The following is a 20,951-nucleotide window of genomic DNA, read 5'->3' as shown; positions in this document are numbered from 1 at the left end:
TGTAGCATCTCAAATTATCTTAAAATGGCTAACAGATCAAGATTTATGTTAAAATAACAATGCACTACTGCACGTGAAACTAGCATTAGCTTCCCAACGTAGATTTACAAATAAAATAATACTGTGCAAATATGCGCTTACAAGATTAACATAACAACATCACAATAACATCATCACCATTATTAACATGCATGTTTCAGCTAGAGAATGCAAAATAAACTTACTTTTCTGCATGAATGCACACAACTTGACAGTTCGGCTGCTCACCGTGACCCGGCACGTGTGGTGTACAGTCGTGGCCAAAAGTTTTGGCAGTGACATCAGTTTTGTGTTCTGTGTTGTGGTGTTCATTCACATTGTTTCTAGATTATTGTGGAGTGATCAGATGCATTTTAAATAATTGCTAAAAGCTTCATTGGCCAAAAAAGGAACTTTTCACAAAAAAACATATTTCACTGTTTTTTGATCCTGACACAAAATGACCAGCTAACATTAACTGACTAATCATATCAGCAGCACATGTGGGGCCAGTGCAGTTAATGATAATGCGGGACACCTGAGCCACTCACCGGTCTCGAGTCCCACGGAGGAGCTCTGGAAGGATAAAAGGAAGCATGACGATGTGTAAGACGAGAGAGGACCAGGTCTGGGTTTTATTTTGGATTTTGGTTCTGTTTGTGTGCGACAGTTGTCTGCGAGGGACTGTCGCGCTCTTTTGTGTTTATGTTATTATTAAAGTTTTTGTTTAAATGTTCACCGGTTCCCACCTCATTCTTCCCATTATTACAACGTTTGTTACAGAGTACTAGTCAGGTGAAATCACTAGCATACTAATTAGATTGTAAGAGCAGACTGATTGCTATAAAAGGAGGGAAGAACCGCTTCCAGTCATTGTGTTCTTGTTAGCAATGGTTGCCTCCAAAGAAACACATGCAGCCATCATCGTGTTGCATCATAATGGTGTCACATGCAAGGAAATTGCTACAAAGAATATTGCACCTGAAAGAACCATTTACTGGATTATCAATAACTTCAAGGAGAGAGGTTCGACTGCAGTGAAATCTACAGGACGTCCCAGAGTGTCCAGCAGAGTGTCCAGCAAACGCCAGAACCGTCTCCTCCTGAGGAGTCAGCTACTGAATCGTGTCTCCAGCAGTACAGAGCTTGCTGAGGAATGGCAGCAGGTTGGTGTGAGAGCATCTGAACGCACAGTGAGGCCAAGACTTTTGGACAATGGCCTGGTGTCAAGAAGGACACCAAAGAAGCCACTTCTCTCCAAGAAAAAAAGTCAAGGACAGACTGAAATTCTGCAGGAAGTACAAGGATATGACAGCAGAAGACTCGTGCAAAGTTATTTTCTCTGATGAAGCTCCCTTCCGACTGTTTGGGACATCTGGAAAATCGATTGTTCGGAGAAGAAAAGGTGAACGCTATCATGAGTTCTGTGTTGAGCCAGCAGTGAAGCATTCTAAGACCATCCATGTGTGGGGTTGTTTTTCAACCAAGGGTGTGGGCTCCCTCATAATTCTGCCAAAAACACTGCCAGGAATAAAGAATTCATTGAGCAATTTATTGATGATCCGTGCATTTTTCAGCATGATGGAGCACCATATCACAAGTCAATATTGATAAAGAAGTGGCTCAAAGATCACTACATATACACTACATACAGGGGAAGTCGTGGCCTAATGGTTAGAGAGTCGGACTCCCAATCGAAAGGTTGTGAGTTCGAGTCTCGGGCCGGCAGGAATTGTGGGTGGGGGGAGTGCATGTACAGTTCTCTCTCCACCTTCAATACCATGACTTAGGTGCCCTTGAGCAAGGCATCGAACCCCCAACTGCTCCCCGGGCACCGCAGCATAAAATGCCTGCCCACTGCTCCGGGTGTGTGTTCACAGTGTGTGTGTGTGTTCACTGCTCTGTGTGTGTGCACTTCGGATGGGTTAAATGCAGAGCATGAATTCTGAGTATGGGTCACCATACTTGGCTGAATGTCACGTCACTGTCACTTTCATTTAAATTTTGGATCTGTGGCCAGGCAACTCCCCGGATCTGGTCCCAGAGAACCCCCAAGACTGCACATTTTAGATGTCTCCCTATTCAAACACACCTGTTTCAACTCATCAGCTCATTAGTGAAGACTCCAAGACCTCAAATGTGTGTTTCAGATAAGAGAGACACCAAAGGCATGCAGTTTTAGGGGGTTCTCCAGGACCAGGATTGGGAACCACTGCCAGAGAACCTGTGGTCAGTCCTCAAAAGGCGAGTGGACAAACAGAAGCCCACAGATTGTGATCAACTCCAAGAACTAATAAGGCAAGAATGGATTGCCATCAGTCAAGATTCGGCCCAGAAGTTAAAATCCAGAATGCCAGAGTGAATTGCAGAGGTTATGAAGAACAAGGGTCAACACTGTAAATATTCTTTTTTTTTTTTTTGCCAATAAAAGCCTTTAAAACTTATGATATGCTTATTGGTTTTCAGTATTCCAGAAACATTTGGAAAAATAATCTACAAATAGCCAACTGAAGCAGCAAACTTCGCAAAACACAAAATTTGTCACTGCCAAAACTTTTGGCCATGACTGTGTATAGCTCAGAGCAATTTAAATAGCTAATAGGATATAAACGGACTGAAAAGGTCAGAGCAGTGATGGCCAGCTTGTCCCTAGACACGGTTCTAATAACTTTTAACTGAGAAGATTTTGCTGCTTCATTTCGGAAGATTATCTTTTCCCTTCTTTATTCTTCATAACCCCAGAATGCGTGACACATAGGCCTACCTGGGGTTACGCCGCGTAAACGGTGCAGTGACGTGTAGCTGAGCCGCTTCAGACAGCTCACCAGCAGCGCTTCAGCGGACGAAAACGCACACAATTATGTCAAAATGCGCGGTTTTGGCGAGTTCCCTTGTAAACGTAGTCTTAAATGACCGTAAAGAGTTGGGAGAAAATCAGATATATGTCTGATCCGCGTCATATGCATCAGGTTTTAAAGAGACAGCACTGATTTTAAAATGAAACCTGCTGAAGTCCAGACAGCAAGCAGTGTCGGCCCAGATCCGGCCCACATCTGGCCCGCATGGATTTCATGCGGGCCAGATGTGGGCCAGATCTGGGCCAACACTATGTTGCTGTCTGGGTGCCATTGATGTAAATTAAGAACAAAAGAAAAAGAGAAAACCTTGGACTGTTCTAGTAGCTGATTACATTTTCTTTTAGCTTGATTAAAGATTAATATGTATAGTTATATAATATAGTGGATATATAATATAGTTTATGTAAAAATTGTTTTAAAATCACATAAATTAAAAGTTGATAAATATTTTACATACTATTAAATGTTAAAAATAATGGCTTTCAATTATACTGTAATGTTGAATGGCTATAATTAATAGGTAAAATTGAGGGTAAATGCACCAGCAGGACAAATTAAAAACATTGTAAATATGTTTAGTTATTGTAGTAGTAATAACTGCATGTTTTTGCAAAAAGAGTTTCATGGCCGGTAAAAAAAAAAAAAAAAAATGGCCGGTAAATTTTATCATGTCACCGGTCACTGGCAGGTGCGGCAAAAAGTTAGTTTTAGGCCCTGTGTATAGGTATCAGTAAAATAATAGATATGCGCCCTCTAGTGGTGAAATATGAAAGTGAAACTAAAGGAAGAGACTTTCCTACATTGAACACGATGACAAATGAAAAGATAAATGAAAAAAAAAAAAAAAAAAATTACTGATAGGCTAAATGAAAAGACTCAAAATCCATCCCTTGACTGAAATATTTAATGCATTGAATCATGATCGAGTTGAGGTAGGGATCTCGAGCAGCACTTCACTTCAGAAGTAACGGCTGGAGAGAGCGGCCACAACTACGGACAGGAACTTCTGCCAGGTGGCCTGAACAGCGGGGTTGAACGCGGATCCAAATGCAGTCGCAACGACGATGGTGAGACAATCGGCCAACAGCTGTGTGAATCAAGAACACATGCATTTGTTAGGTAACAACAGTCTGTATAACGGAGGTGCTGCGATATCCTTATTAATAAGCTCAAACTTGGAAAATGAAGAAGCAGCATTTACCCTGAAGTTGTCTGGATCAACGTTGAGTTTGTCGCAGTGCAGCTGGCTGAGCTCAGAGTAAGTGCCTTTGATGCCATCCAAGTTCTTCACGGCTTTGTCCAACGCATTTAGCACAGTTTTCCCATGGTTTGCCACCTTGGGATTGCCCAGGATTGCAGACGCACTGGAAAGGTTTCCAAAGGAACCGAAATACCTCTGAGTCCAGGGATATACAATCAGCACCCTGTCGTGCGAAATATTGGAATTACATAAATTCAACGTCTGTTCAAAATGCATCACTGAATGAACAACCTGTGTAGATCATCATTTACACACTGTTAAATTACCTTGCCAGAGTCTGGGGTCCGATTTCATCCACGTTGATTTTGCCCCAGACACTCGCAATAGTATTGCGCTCGGAATCTGACCACTCCACCATTGTGATTATCTCTTTACTTTTTCAACAAGTGTGAATGCTGAACATAGATTGATGCGCGCGGAGTTTTTATTTATAGCTATAGCTGCTTGCGTTCTCCGCCCCACATCAGCCGCTAAGACTGATTGGCTATGTGTGGTAAGTAGGCTATACATAGTTGGATCCGATCCTAGTTAATGTTACATTTTGATTAGAAACTGCGAAGTTAGATCTGTCAGAAATATATTTCAAACGTCATCAAATATGTGTGGATCTATTAATTAACAAAATCACGATCTTTATGTGTATTGTGCTTGTCTAATTAAGGCTTTACATGTGATTTGTCTAAATACAAACATTATTTACACTATAGTTGTCCTATACTCGAAACCACAAGGCACACGAAAGTGAATGGCAAATAATCAAAGTTAATATTATAATATATGAACACATTAATCAGTGGCAACCAGCTGAAAAGCTCAGGTGTGGTAGGTTATTTAAATTTAACATCGAATTAACCAAAACGACCCATCTACAGGGACGGATTAACGCACGGGCCTACCGGGCACGTGCCCAGGGCACTAGACCAGAGGGGGGCCCAGACGAAATACTGCTCCTCCAGGAACTCGATTTCAACCGTGCCCCTCAGGATTTTAAGCAAAGTGGATTTTGAATGCAATTTCCATAAGACCAAAAATGGCTGAATAATATATTTGATACGATTAGAACGTTCAGTGCGGCACAGCATCAGCTGCCAAAGGCTTTAATCGGTCCGTGCCCAGGGTATCGCTGTGTCATAATCCGTCCCTCTAATACCAAATTAAATTTTTTTTAGCCTATTTGAACTAGTACCAGCGCTTTTTTCTTTATCTGGACATTCAGACCCGCTCCTCCCATTGCAAAATGTTCTTAATTTGGTAAACTTTGATAACCGATGTCCTGTTCTTTTTACGTTGTCCCACCCTTTATATGGCAGTTGGCATGTGGTGTCCCCAAATGACCCCAAAGCATCTCATACATGCAAAGACAGTCGTCTGAATATGAATTGTATCTTAGTGGAATAATTAAAACAAAACAAATAATAAAAAAAGACAACATTGTTTTTTATGTCACACACACACACACACACACACACACACACACACACACACACACACACACACACACAAAAACATTCAGTAGCCTACATTCAGATAAATTTAAATACATGCAAAACATTATTAACTTTTTCCTACTCAGTGAAATAAAACAACATAATTGTTTATTGTGATTTATTTTATAGGCCTACTCTATTTTTGTAATTTGTTTTAGTGTATTGATGATAGAAAATAGATAACTGGATTTCTAAGCACTTTCTTTTTAGTAATTTTTTATATATAAATTAAATAAATAAATATAAAACATAAAATAAATATAACCGTTTAGGATTTTTGATAAAATACTGAATGATGAAATTAATTGACAAAAAAAAAAAAAATAGTCTGAAGCCTAAAATTTGGCTGAAGTCTGAGAGGTGGAGCTGGTGCGTTTTTGGGTGTGGCAGCACTGCGCATTATAAAAGGACCCCTTAACCTACACCTAAAACTCTGCTCTTGTAATAACAAGGTGGAAAAGATCGGAAAATGAGCTTGACAGCTAAAGATAAAGCCGTGGTCAAGGCCTTCTGGGGTAAAATCTCTAGTAAGGCCGATGCCATAGGCCAAGAAGCTCTGGGAAGGTATAAGAGCTCCACATTTAAATTCATTTTTTACTTCAAAAACACCTACAAATCTGGCAAAAACTATGTGTACTAAACGGATTCTTTTCCTTCCCACAGAATGCTTACTGTTTACCCTCAGACTAAAATATATTTTGCTCATTGGCCTGATCAATCTCTCGGCTCTGCCCAAGTGAAGAAACACGGCGAAACTGTGATGGGAGCCATCACTGATGCTGTGGGCAAAATGGATGATCTTATTGGTGGACTGAGCTCCTTGAGTGATCTCCATGCCACAAAGCTCCGCATAGACCCTGGAAACTTCTACGTGAGATATTTAATAATGTGCTGTTTGTGCAGCTTTTCAATCCTGTTTTAATCAAGGTGTTAAATTAATCTGAAACACACTCAAATCATGGTATTGACTGAGCACTCTACTGAGTTAAATCGAAACGAGACATCCAAGATGTGAAATAAAATGCGACTTATAAGTTCAATAGTGTATTAACTGTTTTACTACTTTTTGGGTTATTGTTTCAGATTCTGACCCATAACATCCTCGTGACTCTTGCAGTTAATTTCCCTGCTGACTTCACCGCAGAAGTGCACGTGGCCGTGGACAAGTTCCTTGCGGCTCTGTCTGCAGCCCTCGCTGATAAATACAGATAAACTCATCACTCCGGGGCTTCTCGTGCATCTGCAAACAGAGGCACTTCAAACGATAAAGCTAAAATATCAGATGGAATTAATAAACTCTATAACAATCAAAATGTCTCTTCTATGTGTTTTTCCGATCGATATGAACCAAGTCAGTCTGAGACAAATAGGCTGCTTTGCATGATTGATTTTCCTTAAAAATGAAGGGGAACACAGTTATCTGTATCCTCCCATTGTACATCGGAGTTCAAAGCAGGAATCTTTCTATTTTACGAATTTCATTATGGCTGCTCCGTTCTAATAAGTTCATCTTATTTACTCATATAGCCTATAACCTTGAAAATATTTTAAAGGGGTCATATGATGCGATTTCAAGTTTTCCTTCCTCTTTGGAGTGTTACAAGCTGTTCGTGAATAGATAAGATCCCTAAAGTTGCAAATACTAAAGCCTCAAACCCAAAGAGATATTCTTTATAAAAGTTAAGAGTCAACCACGCCCTCCTAAAACGCCTCCTTCTAACACGCCCCCACATGTCTACGTCACGATGTGGGAAGATTTGCATAACACTGCCGAAATATTCACGGAAAGAAAGAAGGCATAACTTTATTGTTGAAAAAAATGTGATCCTGATACCAGCAGTGGTGTAAAATAGTAAAGCACTCTGAAAATAGAGTGACATCTAGTAGAAATTGCATCGTGTAGATCCAGGGGTGTAAAAAGTCCTACTCAAAAATGATCCTTCTTAGGTAGATATAGCTAGTGTGTAAATATTTTACTCAGTTAAAAGCAGCCCTCAAGTATCTGGCCACAAACATACTTGAGGTGAAAGTAAAAAAGTACATCTTTAAATTGTACTTATTACAAAAGTAAATGCAACTCATGTTCTCAATGCAAAGTGAAAAAAAAATACATGAAATGATTTGAAAGCGATTACAATTTTGATTGGTAACGCTTTACAATTATAGGCTGTCTACAATACATTAGGTTGCTTATTTGTACATGCAAAATGATATATTAATATCAAAGTCAAATTAATAACTATTTTTTCACATATTTCTATTTGAAAAATGTTTCTATATTTCCATTTTGATTAATTCATAAATATATTTTTGTTCTTTCATATTTTTGTCCGTTCTTAATAAACATCACTTGTCTGGTGACTGAAATCTCAGTGCACTAAATAACTAGGCTATATACCGAACAGGGCTGTGTTTCCCCAAACATAACGCTATGTCGTTCAAGTCTTAAGCTGTACCTTATCGTACGTGTTTCCCAAAATGTTCTTAGTTTAGTTTACCTTCTGTAAGTCATATTTTCGTAAGGTTGGTCTGGACCACTCCTAGCTATACCTTATCATCACTGTTGATAGTTCACAGGTCTTTATATCTCAGTCTATACAAATATATTTTTAAAGTTGTAATACAGTGTTCAATAAAGGCTAATTGAAGTGTTTTGATGCAAATAATAAAATCGTCATTAGACTGATGGTTGTTAGCTTTTTTTATAACATTATCCAAAGGTACACCAGCTGGCAAACCATTAGCCAATAAAGGCTTAGGAGTCTATTCAAAGTGAATAACTGAGGTGAGTTTGGCCAAACTATGGCAGCGATACAACGAATGGTTGGGCCAAATCAAAGACAGCGCCGTCTGTGGACCCATTTAGTGTATTACTCTAAAACTTTAGTCTCCTGGATACCTTGTCAGAAGCTGCAATGCTATACAAAAAAAAAATAATAATAAAAAAATTGATTTGCCAAATTCAGCAGTATAATATAAATGACCCTTTCAATACTACCAGCCACGCATGAAACATTTGTGCAAGACGTTGCAGGTTTGTGCACTCATTTCGAAATTATATGAAATATCCAGCCAGGGTTTGCAGTTTGCAGTTTCAACTATTTCTGAAGTACTTATTGCTGTAATCAATGGCACCAGAATGTTGTTTTCCCCTTTTGTTAAAAGCTATTGAAATTATTACGCAGTGCCTCATGTAGGTTTTTTCCCCTTGTATTTTATGTGGTGACCACTGGGCATATATTTTTCTGTTTTCTTCCCTGATTTAATGTACTGATGCTGCGAAAGTAAAGTTTCAGTAAAAGTTTGTTGTGTTCTAACAGGAAAGAGCCCCGTGTCTTTATTTAAAATCAACTTTTCTTTTATAAAGAACACAGCTTTCTCACATAACGTGCTGAAGCAGCCCGCACACAGAATGAATAATCGATTTTCGAGACATTGATATCAACCAATTCAGCACCACACTGTAAAAAATGCATTGTCAAATTAACAGTAACTTACTGGCAACAATTATCCAGTAGTTGCTGTATTTCATTCAACAGTAAAATTACCGTAACACTAACTACAGTAGTGTTTAGCTTACTGTAATATTGAATACAGCATTTTACTGTATTTTTTACTGTATAGTATTATACAGTTATGAAATTTATTTAAATTTTTTATAGTGCTACTGTATAACGTTTAGAATTTGTAGAAAACCTGTAAAAGTGCTATTTCATCTGCTGATGGGAAATAGGAAAAAGAACAACTGAAGCTTTAATTGCAAAAACAGTTTATTTAAAAAATTTGAAACAATACATTAGTAAAAAAATAATGACATAATAAAAATCGAACTAATTAAAAGACTAACAATTTATGATTAATCGTTAAAATCACAGAACAATACATTAGTAATAATAATAGCATATAATACAACAATAAAATATGTTTTAAAAAACAAGACTAAAGAACAATTTATAGTTAAGAATTGAAATAACAGTGACATAATGCAACAATAAAAAATCTGTTTTTAAACATGACTAATTAACAATTTATAATTGAAATCAATGAACAATTCATGCAAAAATTAAAAGGTAATACAAACTTACATAACACAGAACAAAGAAACAAGGTGAGGATGAAGGCCAGGTGAGGATGGCTGGTGTCATGTGGAAAAAGTCGCACTTCTGATAATCCTGCAAGAAATGATAAGCACAAATCAATCGTTGAGGCCAAACATACAACTAATCATCAAAAACCTCACATTATCAACACCTTTAAATGAACGGCAAAAGCTTATGCATAGGGCCCGCAGCCTGAAATTGTATTTTTTTTTTTTATTACAATTTTTAACTCAAAAGTTAACATACATACAACATACATTTTGATGGATAATTGCAATCACAAAACAAAACATAAAACAAAAAACTTTTGTAGATCATCCAGGTAACCACACACAATATTAAGAATCAATGGTTCACAAACTTTTGAACGGGGTCATTCTTAATAAATTCAGCTATTTTTTTTGTCTTGTGGACTTAATGTAAACATCCTTTATATAAAATATCTTACCCAGGACAGTACTAAATAAAAAAAATATTTTGTATGGGCTCTTATTTTCAGAGATTCTGCAAGGGGTTCACAAACTTTCAGTCGGCACTGTAAATGTATTAATAATCTATTTTCAGTAAGATTTACTAAATATAACATTTCTGCTATTTTCTTTTTAACTTGAATCATGCCCAGCAGATACCTCTTTCTTGCTAATGCGAGTGTGGATTTCGCCGGATCGGTCCCTGACAATTCAGTGATTGACGGCTTCCCTCAAACTGGGGACGACACGCCCCCTGAGGGTTTTTCAGAGGCTGCTCGGCCTCATGGCTGCTGCCGCCTCTGTAACTCCGCATGGCCTGCTCCATATGCGGCCCCTCCAATTTTGGCTAAAAGCCTGAGTCCCGCCTTACGCTTGGCGGTTGAAGAGATTTCCGGTCAGGGTGGACCACCACTGTATCGAAGCTGTGGCCCCCTGGAGGACCACTCGCCTGTTTCAGACAGGCAAGTGATGACAACAGATGCTTCCAACTCTGGGTGGGGCATGCTGTTGGAGGGCAATCCGGCATTCGGCTCCTGGACAGCTCAGCAGCGATGCCTACATATCAACTGCCTGGAAATGTTGGCAGTCTTCTTAGCCCTGCAATCCTTCCTACTGGCCATCAAAGGCCACCACGTCCTGGTCCGTTCAGGCAGCACGACAGTGGTGTCTTATATCAATCACCAAGGTGGTCTCAGGTCTCACGCCTTATACAGATTGGTTCGTTGCCTCCTTCTCTTGGTACAGGAAGAACTCCTCTCACTAAGAGCGGTTCATGTGCTGGGCAAGATGCAAGCAAGGTAGCCCCAGGTGATTTGGCACTGCACCCTCAGATGGAACAGCGAATTTAGGCGGTCTTTGGGAAGGCAGAGGTTGACCTCTTCGCCTTGGAAGACAACTCTCATTGCCCAACATCTTTCTCAATACGGAGAGATGCCCTGGCCCACGACTGGCCCAGGGCTCGCCTTGATGCATTTCCTCCTATCGTCCTGATTCCCCAGATCATCAGGCGAGTCAAGGAAACCAAATGCTCCCTCCTCCTAGTAGCTCCGCTCTGGAAGAACCAGGCTTGGTTTCTGGAGCTGATGCAGCTGGTGATCAGGGTCCCGTGGGCCATCCTGTTGAGGAGGGACCTTCTCTCACAGGCGAAAGGCATGATTTGGCATCCCCACCCAGAGTTGTGGAGCCTTCATGTCTGGTGCCTCGACGGGAGTCTGACAGGCTTCCAGCGAGAGTAAGCAAAACCATTCTTGAGGCAAGGGCGCCGTCCACAAGATGGCTCTATGGCCAGGAATGGTCAGTATTCCTCAATTGGTGCTCTACTCCTCGCCCTCAGACTGTGCCGTGTTGGGACTTATCCATGGTCCTAGGGGCCCTAAAAAGGCCCCCATTTGAGTGGCTCAGTTCGGCTGACTTGCAGCCCTTATCACTTACGGCCCTTCTCCTTGCTTTGGCATCGGTAAAGAGTGTGGGTGACTTACAAGCTCTGTCGGTCAGCGCTTCGTGTCTGGAGTTTGGGCTCAATGATTGCAAGGTCATTTTGAAACCGAGACATGGCTATGTTCCTAAAGTGCTCTCTACTCCCTTTAGAGCGCAGGTAATATCCCTATTGGCGCTCCCCGCTGCTGACGGCAAGCAGGGACTGAATGCTCTCTGCCCTGTGAGGGCTCTGAGAGTCTATGTGAAACGTTCTAAACTGTTTAGGCAGTCTGAACAGCTGTTTGTTTGCTTTGGAGGCTGCCAGAAGGGTCTGCCTGTTACTAAGCAAAGACTGTCTTTGCTGGATTGTTGATGCAATAGCTCTGGCTTACGCATCGGAAGGACTGGAATTCCCTATTGGTGTGAGAGCCCACTCCACAAGGGGAATGGCCTCCTCATGGGCATGGTCCAGCAGCATATCTATCAGTGAGATCTGTGCGGGCGCCAACTGGTCGTCGCTGTCCACTTTTGCCAGATTCTATAACTTAGACATCCCCGCCCTGCAGGCGCGGATTCTATCTGTTTAAACCTCCCATGTGGGTAGTACCTTATCATGCCTTCAGCTAAGCTCCGGGCGAGATAATGCCTAGGTCCCTTCGGTTACTTAACGTAACCTCAGGTCCCTGAGATAAGTGAGTGAGCATTATGTCACTTGCCTCACTATACAAGCTGCATGAATCGATGATTGTCGCTTCAGTCGAATGATCTGATGAATGGTCCTACAGACCGCCTTATATAGCAGTTGACCCTGCCCCCTTTGGTGGGCTGAAGCACCATTGGTTTGTGCAGCTACACAAACGTGAACAAATCAGGCTTCAGCAGAAAGGAATAAAGGAGTTTTTCCATACATAACGCTCGTTCCCTTATCTCAGGTAACCGAGGTTACGTTAAGTAACCGAAGCGTTTGTGGTTGTTTTTCGCTCATTTCGTATTAATGTATTTAAATTTACAGTAACATGTCGCAGACTACATTGAAAGAGTACTGTACACAGCTTATACACTAGCAAAAAATGTTGAGTATAAACCTTGAATATCGAAATCGCGGTCAGCTATTCTTAACTAACATTAAATCTATTAGCTAGAATTAGCTAGAATGTATGTATGCATGAAAAAATTAATATTTATTACTTACCAGATGAAGCACGTTTCCAGGTCGCAGAGAAGACAGGAAAAACTCTTTCAAATGCATTCTCTTGCACCCCCCAATGACAGAAATTAAGATTGTTAATGCATGGCACCCAGTCCTGAATTATTATACCATGGGAATTTTTTTTATGTATAGCAGTTTTACCTGCAAAATTCTGTGTGGTGTTTTTCGCGGTCAGTTTACACTGCTGTATTTTGATTTACAGTCATTGATAATTTCCCAGAATGCATTGAAAATCTACAGTAACATACTGTCAACTGTACAGTACTCAACTGTTGAGAATACAATATATTACTGTGAAAACAACCAAATCTACAGTAACACACTGTACACAGCTTATACAGCAAAAAACTTTTGAGATCAACAGTATAATACTGTGCAAACAACAGAAATCATTTACAGTGCACCTCTATGGACAGCACCTGGTACCGTCGCACGTAAGAAGGTAGGCTAACCTAAGCAACCTTAGTTCGGGGTATACGCCGCCTAGAACAGGTCAACCTTTAGTTAAGGCATAGGCCTTCCTTTAAAGTCTTCGCAGAGCACTAAGAGACAAGGTAAGAAACACAGCTCAGAGTTCTATTAGGAGAGGGACACCAATTTTCTAACACTGAACCATTTTCTGAGGTACAAGTACTCTGAGATACAGATAATGGCTATATAATTTCTATATAACCCACATATATCTGCATATATGGCCCACCTTGCAGATTTGCACACTGCAAAGCAGAGCATTCAGCTCTTCAAAATGTAATTTATTAAGCTGTCAAAACGTGCAAAAGATTGCAAAAAGTGCAAATGTGCAAAACGTTTTCGAGACTAAGCTCTTCCTCAGTGTCACATTTGCCAGTGCACATGTCAAATTAATAATCGCAGTTTATGTACATCCCAATACATGCGCAGGCATCACATTTAACCAAAAAACACCAATATCTAAATCATTTTCAAACACATCACCACATGAAAATATACCCGTATACCTTATATTTATAAATGCACACACACACACACAAATATTTCTGAAATATTTAATGCATTCAATCATGGTTGAATTGAGGCAGGGATCTCGAGTAGGACAGGTTTGTCATAGTACAGCTGGCTGAGCTGAGAGTATACTGTGCCTTTGATGCCATCCAAGTTCTTCATGGCTTTGTCCAACGCATTTAGCAGTTTTCCCATGGTTTGACACCTTGGGATTGCAGCCGCACTGGGTATGTTTCCAAAGGAACCGATAGGCTTGTTTTTAGTGCATTTTTAACTACATCTGGCAGTGGCGGATCCTGGCGTGTGCAGCTGCCTAGGGCCGCTTTCTTCTCCTCTTGATAAGTTTTTTTTTTTTTTGTGTAAATTATATTTTTTATCACTTCAAATGATAAAGCTAAAATATCAGATGCAATTAATAAAATCTATAACAATCGAAAAGGTTTTTTCTTCATGTTTTTCCGGTCGATATGAACCAAATCAGTATATAGGGACAAACAGGTCTTTTCATTGATCATTGGACATTAAACCAGGAGTCTTTATATTCTATGACTTTCATTTTATTATGGCTTCTAGGTGGTAATTTGTTACTTATTTAGCCTAATGTTTTAGCACTTTGATGACCTGTCAGTAATCGATAATCGATGCCATTTAATCTCTTTTAAACCACATTGTTTAGTTACAACTCAAAAATTAGGTAATTTTTCCATAGTGCTGTGTAGTTTTTGTGTGACCTAGGTTCTCAATCCCAACTCATCACATATTGATCCTCCATTGCATTCAATTGCTTGCCTTAATTTAATGGTTTGCATGCATTTGTTAAAAAAAAAAAAAAAAAAAAAAAAAACCGGAAATCATTTTATATAAATGTTTACTTTATTTGGAGTACCTAACCCCACTCCTACCTTAAACCTAAACTAACCAGCATGATTTTCATTTAATTTAACATATAATGTTTCAATGTTATAACATTTAGGCTAATAAAAACAAAATAATCATGGCTATCAAAATATTATTTGAAATCAGTTCTCTGAAGACAAGTTAATTTAATTGTCCAAAAAAAAAAAAAAAAAAAATACTAAGAAGTTCAGTAGCTATAATTAAATGAACGAGGACGACTTTGGTCCAGCCTGAATGTATGAAGCCGCAAACTGCGAAATATTTTTTCGTTACTAGCAGAATTATTAATACATTTATACAAACGCAGGTATTCACGCGTTTAATCCCTCTCTCACTCTCTCTCTAATAACTGCATTAGACTGCAATAATAACTGCATTAGCTTGCATATCAATAGTGAAAGCCTCTGTTATTAGCTCAAAAATTACATTTTGGAATTTGCAACGGAAAGTTTGGGATGAGGTGCGTAAGAAATTAGTTCAGCACACACGAGATTTCAGGACGGAAACATGACAGATGTGTTGAAATAAACCATCTGAACAATGTCTGAACAATGTCTTGAGGTGTGATTGTAATTTCTTCAATAAAATTATTGAAGAAATTATGCACTCCCTATTATTGGAACGGTTCATCCGTTCTCAAATTTGGAACTATACGATTGCGATAGAAAACACTTAAACGGTTTCCAATGATTACGAAATACTTTTATTTGCTGGGGTGGTAATATATTACTTTTGCTCCTGCTCCAGCTATAGTGACAGGCTGCAAGACACGCCAGTGAATATTGTTGCGCAGTTTATTTAAATGTCATCTAAACGTTTCATTATTTTTTATATCTTAGTATCCGTAATTAATGGAGTCGAACGTTGGGCTATGTCAAAACAAAATTGTCAAGTTGAAAAAAAAAGGCAGCAAAAGTTCAACAAGTTAACTAGAAGAGTTGGCTCAGTATAACTCAGCATGGAACTTTTTTTTGTATAAGAGCCAAAAGGCACTAAATCAGCATATTGAAAAAAAAAACAGCTTATAGTTCAGTTGCGTTTTTTTTATATAGGCCTAAGTAAATTTAGAGAAACTACCTTACTAAAACAATTATAGCCTATTTATAAAAATAACGAAGAGTGCCAGCATATTTTGATACTAGAGCCACTGGAAGTTATGATAAATTGTATTTCTAATATCACTGAATTCAAGCGGTTAACACCCACAGTGTGCAAATCTATCAAAACTGTTTTTGCAAGGCTTGCTTGTTGCTGACTCATTAAGTCAAGTCGAAAAACTTGCTAAAAGATAAGAACAGAATTCTTTCCCTAAGTTGTCATCTAGAACATGTTTCTTTTTTAAGAGTTTTATTTTGGTCATATAAACTGCTGGTCAGTGTTTTCTTGAATAAATGGAAGCAAACAACATTAAAGTGCTTTTAACAATATTTTATTGATCTTATTTTATAAGAGTTAGATCTTTGTGTGAACAGCTCCCGCAATCTTCTGCAATACAGCTGGTGTTCATCGGTGATGAGAATCTAGTGGTACTGTCTGCACAGAGCGGACACGACGACACTCAGAAACTTCTGCCAGGCCTCCTGGACGTTAGGACTGAAACCAGAGGGGCCAAACTTCATGGCAGCGCACACGGTGATGCAATCAGCCAGGAGCTGTAGAACAAGAGATCTATTAGGTGGCTGTTTTTCGATAAAGATGATTCAACAATATATGAGCACAACAGTTTTCTATATTTACATCACGCAAATATTAGTTTTATTTGAGCAAACCTACCCTGAAGTTGTCGGGATCCACATGCAATTTCTCAGAGTGCATCACACTGAGTGGCGCATAGGTGGCCTTGATGTTGTCCATGTTCTTGATGGCTCTCTCCAGACCTCCCATCACAGTCCTCCCGTGAGCTGCCACCTTGGGGTTACCCATGATCGCAGCAGGGCTTGACAGGTTTCCAAAGGAGGCGAAATACCTCTGAGTCCAGGGATACACGATCAGACATTAAACAGAATCATTAAGAACAGCATTAAATAAACTGCGCAACTGACATCATCTAACACGGAGAATGTGTCTATTAAAGAATGTGATGCAATGATACCTGGCCAGGGCCTGAGGTCCGAGTTCATCGGGATTGAGCTTTCCCCAGAGGGCAATGATGGCACTTCGCTCAGCATCTGTCCACTCAACCATGTCTAGGTTTTAGGGTGTCCTTAGGCACTTGTTTAAGTCCAGTAGGAATCACTAGTAGAAATTCAGAAACCGGAGTACAATTTATTGACGGGTGATGTCTCCGCCCATAACAAGATGCAAAGTCTTATTGGGTAATTTCTCCGAGCAGGTGACTCATTCATGTCTGGACATCACTGATCGGACACCGTCCAAAAAAAAAAAAATGTTTTGTAAGATGTCTTAAACATGAGTAAGCTTTTTTTTTTCTGCCTACAAATTGTTGTTGATCAAATATATAAAATAAAATAAACATAAATAAAAACATTAAAAAAAAACATGTAAGGTTTATTATAATTAAATGTTATTTTGTGGAAAAGCAAAATGAAAAAATGAAATACTACTGCACCGTCACAAATAGGTATTTTAATTACAATATATGGCCAAACAAATGCTATTATGTTACAAGCGTTTTCAGTTAATGATTTTTAAATAAACCTTATTACTCGAAATTAATTTCATGTCATCTTGTCATATCATTAATGACATATCATCTTTTCCGAGAGTTCAGGCACCATTTATTAACGTTTTGAAGCAAATAAAATAGAATACAAAAAAAAAAAAATAGCCTATAGGCTAAGTGGATTCAGTTCATTTGAAAATTGTGTTAATTCTGATTAATAAGCTTTAATATGGTGATTAAATGGCAATAAAAATTATTAAAAGGCTACTTTATCGCCTGAAGGATGTGAAAAGAAAATCGTTATCTCAATTAAATAAGAAGCACACAATTGGCACGTTTCTGATTGGACAACACACGTTGGGGATCAGCAATAAAGCGTTTAAGGGGTGTGGTTTGGATCGATTTGACGGGTGTGCCCTTCCTTAGTTTTATATAAAAAGTGAGACAAAATCCTCTTTTCGCCAACATCTTTTTCTGAAGACAATCTAACTTGAGAAAAAGAAGACGCGGCAATGAGTCTCTCTGATAAGGACAAGGCTGCTGTGAAAGCCCTATGGGCTAAGATCAGCCCCAAAGCCGATGATATCGGCGCTGAAGCCCTCGGCAGGTAATATTGAATTACGGTCTTCCTATACAGGTCTATGTAGAAATTTGTAAAATAACATTGCAAAATAATATAAAGAAGTTGATTTATTCGAGTGCCTTAAAGGACAGCCTAGCTAATGTTTAGATCACCGAAATGATCAATGTTATTGCTTCCTTTCAGAATGCTGACCGTCTACCCTCAGACCAAGACCTACTTCGCTCACTGGGCTGACCTGAGCCCTGGGTCCGGTCCTGTGAAGAAGCATGGCAAGGTTATCATGGGTGCAGTCGGCGATGCCGTTTCAAAAATAGACGACCTTGTGGGAGGTCTGGCTGCCCTGAGCGAACTTCATGCTTTCAAGCTGCGTGTTGACCCGGCCAACTTCAAGGTACATCATGACAAAACACGAGGTGGCTAATTCGTACGAATACGTACGACCACACTCGTACAAATTCATACGATTTTTGCCAAATCGTACGTATTTTACGAGTTGCACATTCGTATGAATTTGTACGAATTACCTACACCAAACCCCGCCCCTAAACCTACCCGTCACTGGGGTCTAGGCAAATCGTATGAAATCGTACGAGTGAGGTCGTACAAATTCGTACGAATTAGCCACCTCGTAAAATACGTACGAATTGGTCGTGAGATAGCGTTGATACCTAGTGTAATTTAAGACTTCCCATCATGGACATGGCATATTCATTGTAATGTGTTTCTGTGTATTTCTTTTCTAGATCCTCGCACACAATGTCATCGTGGTCATCGGCATGCTCTACCCTGGAGACTTCCCCCCAGAGGTTCACATGTCAGTTGACAAGTTTTTCCAAACTTGGCTCTGGCTCTCTCTGAGAAGTACCGCTAAATTTCCGGTGGGCATTCATACGCGACACTGTGCGGCACTCCTGACCAACTCAAGTGTGATGTCTGAATAAAATTTCTCAATAAAAGGCAGAGAATTAAATGAGTCGTGTCTTTTTTTATCTCTTATATTTGAATCGATCATAAATGTTTCCAAAACCCTTTGTCAGGATAAACTGCAAACTTTACATCCTTATTAAAATGAATAAATATTTTTCTACCTAACTTTTTTTAGTCGAATTGACTTTTACATAAAACTCTTTTGTGTCTGTGCATATATGGCCAACTGACTGGTTGTGCAGTCATTTTTAATCTTTTCATTTAATATTTAATTTAATTTAAGTTAATTAATTAATTAATTAATTAATTATTATTTATTTTTTTGTGGAAAAGAATAGGCCTATATTGTTTATTTGTTGTGTCCCTTTGCACATAAACTCACCAAAGCTGCATTTATATGGTCAAAGTACAAGTAAAAAAAAAAAAAAAACAACCATTATGCGAATGAACTTGAGTCAACACAATTCATGATTAGTCTAAAAATCGATATTCAAATACCAAACCACTGTAAAATCATAAGTTTCCGTATGCTGTGTCCGAGAGTCTTTGCACATAGTCAGAACAATGAGAAATATGATTTTTGACGGGTTTCTTTAGGTTTTGCATTACAAAAAAAAAAAAAAAAAAAAAAAAAAAAAAAAAAAACAAAAAAAAAACCTCAGGTCAAATTTAAAATGCTTAAAAAGGTGCACTTTTAAAAATAAATTATTTTGCCTCTGTTTTTGCCTTTAATTATAGTACAATTTTAGTACAATTATGCAGTACTTTTTACCCCACAGCTTTAAACAAAACATTATCTAAAATGTATGAATTCCAAGGAATTGTGTTGCAGGCCTTGTATGTAGGATGGACCAGAGATGAATTTAAGCTAGCCTGTTAAAAATGAGCTACAGGCGTGAAATCACTATTACACGAACACCATTCTCCAACCCAGTCCTCCTGAGGTCAAAGCAGAAGTTGTCTGTGTACAAAGATTTTACAAGAAAAAACAAGGGGGATAAAGAACTTAAAAATAAAAAATAGCGCCTAAATCAACATTCTGGCTCATTTTGATAGATAAAATCTACATAAGCTTTTCATCATAGAAATGTCGAAATTTCATTAAGTTATCAGAGCTGAAAGGAGATGGTTAACAGTTTCTATAGCCTACTTGACCCATAAAGATTAAACAAAACAGGACAGGACGGGTTTTTGAGCCTGCAGAGAAAATAAGTATTAATTTGCTCATTATTGAATAATATGTGAAATATGTTTTTCAGAGGGCTTAACCCTCTGATGCATAGTGGTCACTACAGTGTACTGGACAGATTTGGAAGCCATTTTGAACCACTGAACATAGCATCATGTCCCAACCATCAACTGGCGATCACCCAAAATGTTGTCTACAATATGGTATACGATTCTACTTATTGGTGTCTTTGCATCTTATTTTATTATTATTATTTTAGATATTACATAATATATTCAAAATGGTGGCAGTAAAAGGGGATGCACCTTAGGAATAAGTGTTGAATCCTTGTATTCTCAGAAAACCAGACAGGTACAAAAAATATTTTTTGTTTCACACATATACACCGTCTGCAACGCGTAAGCGGTCCGTGTGCGTTACACAAGCGGTGCAGAAGCAGCACGGACTCAGTGTGCTTTCACACAGGACGCGTTTGCAGTCCGCTCCTGATCCGCGGCTGTTTAACGCAAACTTTGTGTTTCTACCTTCGAAAGACACAATTGCATATGTTGACTTGTTTATCTAAAAGTGCACTCCACACCGCAAGCCTCTACGAGCGCATGTGGCAATATGGACAAGGCTTGACTGCCCTGGCTCCGCATTTAACACAAATGTAAATTCAGTTTAACTGCTTTGCTAATTTCACTTGGAAGAAATGAAACATTAAGCACATTTTCCCAAATACTTAAAAACGAATAAATCATCCTATTTCTGTGAAATTCAGTCATTAAGTAAATTCTGTAAAAGTAATACCATTATAATATTCCCTGCTAAAAAAAAAAAAAAAAAAAAAAAAACAGAACCCCTCCCAAAACACATCAGAAAATTTTATGGATTTGAGGGTTATAATGGGAATTATAGGCCTATTAGTTTTAATGTAAACTATAATGTT

General features: G+C 38.8%; 4 protein-coding genes across 4 annotated transcripts; 2 read left to right on the top strand and 2 right to left on the bottom strand.

The window, feature by feature from the left end:
- Positions 1-3,762: 3,762 nt before the first annotated feature.
- On the bottom strand, positions 3,763-4,584 carry hbba2 (hemoglobin, beta adult 2). The gene is made up of 3 exons (XM_019117935.2): positions 4,404-4,584; positions 4,078-4,300; positions 3,763-3,963 (listed from the first exon to the last, which is right to left on the bottom strand). The coding sequence occupies exons 1-3, from the start codon at positions 4,493-4,495 to the stop codon at positions 3,835-3,837; spliced, it is 444 nt and encodes a 147-aa protein (XP_018973480.1). The 5' UTR covers positions 4,496-4,584; the 3' UTR covers positions 3,763-3,834.
- A 1,459-nt stretch (positions 4,585-6,043) lies between these two features.
- Positions 6,044-6,937, top strand: hbaa2 (hemoglobin, alpha adult 2). Its single transcript, XM_019117939.2, has 3 exons — positions 6,044-6,188; positions 6,288-6,495; positions 6,708-6,937. The coding sequence occupies exons 1-3, from the start codon at positions 6,094-6,096 to the stop codon at positions 6,834-6,836; spliced, it is 432 nt and encodes a 143-aa protein (XP_018973484.1). The 5' UTR covers positions 6,044-6,093; the 3' UTR covers positions 6,837-6,937.
- A 9,174-nt stretch (positions 6,938-16,111) lies between these two features.
- LOC109104649 (hemoglobin subunit beta) lies at positions 16,112-16,712 on the bottom strand. Its single transcript, XM_042719708.1, has 2 exons — positions 16,472-16,712; positions 16,112-16,350 (listed from the first exon to the last, which is right to left on the bottom strand). Exons 1-2 carry the CDS (start codon positions 16,619-16,621, stop codon positions 16,219-16,221), a joined length of 282 nt encoding a protein of 93 aa, XP_042575642.1. The 5' UTR covers positions 16,622-16,712; the 3' UTR covers positions 16,112-16,218.
- Positions 16,713-17,758: 1,046 nt separating this feature from the next.
- Positions 17,759-18,877, top strand: LOC109104657 (hemoglobin subunit alpha-like). Its single transcript, XM_042719707.1, is given in 4 exon segments — positions 17,759-17,928; positions 18,088-18,295; positions 18,648-18,735; positions 18,738-18,877. Coding segments are annotated over 4 exon segments (429 nt in total). The 5' UTR covers positions 17,759-17,833; the 3' UTR covers positions 18,776-18,877.
- Positions 18,878-20,951: the final 2,074 nt, after the last annotated feature.

Source organism: Cyprinus carpio, chromosome B3, assembly GCF_018340385.1.
Source record: "Cyprinus carpio isolate SPL01 chromosome B3, ASM1834038v1, whole genome shotgun sequence".
NCBI classification, from domain to species: Eukaryota; Metazoa; Chordata; class Actinopteri; order Cypriniformes; family Cyprinidae; genus Cyprinus; species Cyprinus carpio.
This window is presented reverse-complemented; position numbering and strand designations above follow the sequence as displayed.

Excerpts from the sequence above, each read along its gene's own strand:
- hbba2 (XM_019117935.2), bottom strand. The coding sequence starts at position 4,495 with ATGGTGGAGTGGTCAGATTCCGAGCGCAATACTATTGCGAGTGTCTGG. Across the intron at positions 4,301-4,403 it reads GGACCCCAGACTCTGGCAAG|GGTGCTGATTGTATATCCCT; the intron begins GTAATTTAACAG and ends TTCGCACGACAG. Across the intron at positions 3,964-4,077 it reads TTGATCCAGACAACTTCAGG|CTGTTGGCCGATTGTCTCAC; the intron begins GTAAATGCTGCT and ends TGATTCACACAG.
- hbaa2 (XM_019117939.2), top strand. The coding sequence starts at position 6,094 with ATGAGCTTGACAGCTAAAGATAAAGCCGTGGTCAAGGCCTTCTGGGGT. Across the intron at positions 6,189-6,287 it reads GGCCAAGAAGCTCTGGGAAG|AATGCTTACTGTTTACCCTC; the intron begins GTATAAGAGCTC and ends TCCTTCCCACAG. Across the intron at positions 6,496-6,707 it reads TAGACCCTGGAAACTTCTAC|ATTCTGACCCATAACATCCT; the intron begins GTGAGATATTTA and ends TTATTGTTTCAG.
- LOC109104649 (XM_042719708.1), bottom strand. The coding sequence starts at position 16,621 with ATGGGTAACCCCAAGGTGGCAGCTCACGGGAGGACTGTGATGGGAGGT. Across the intron at positions 16,351-16,471 it reads TGGATCCCGACAACTTCAGG|CTCCTGGCTGATTGCATCAC; the intron begins GTAGGTTTGCTC and ends CTTGTTCTACAG.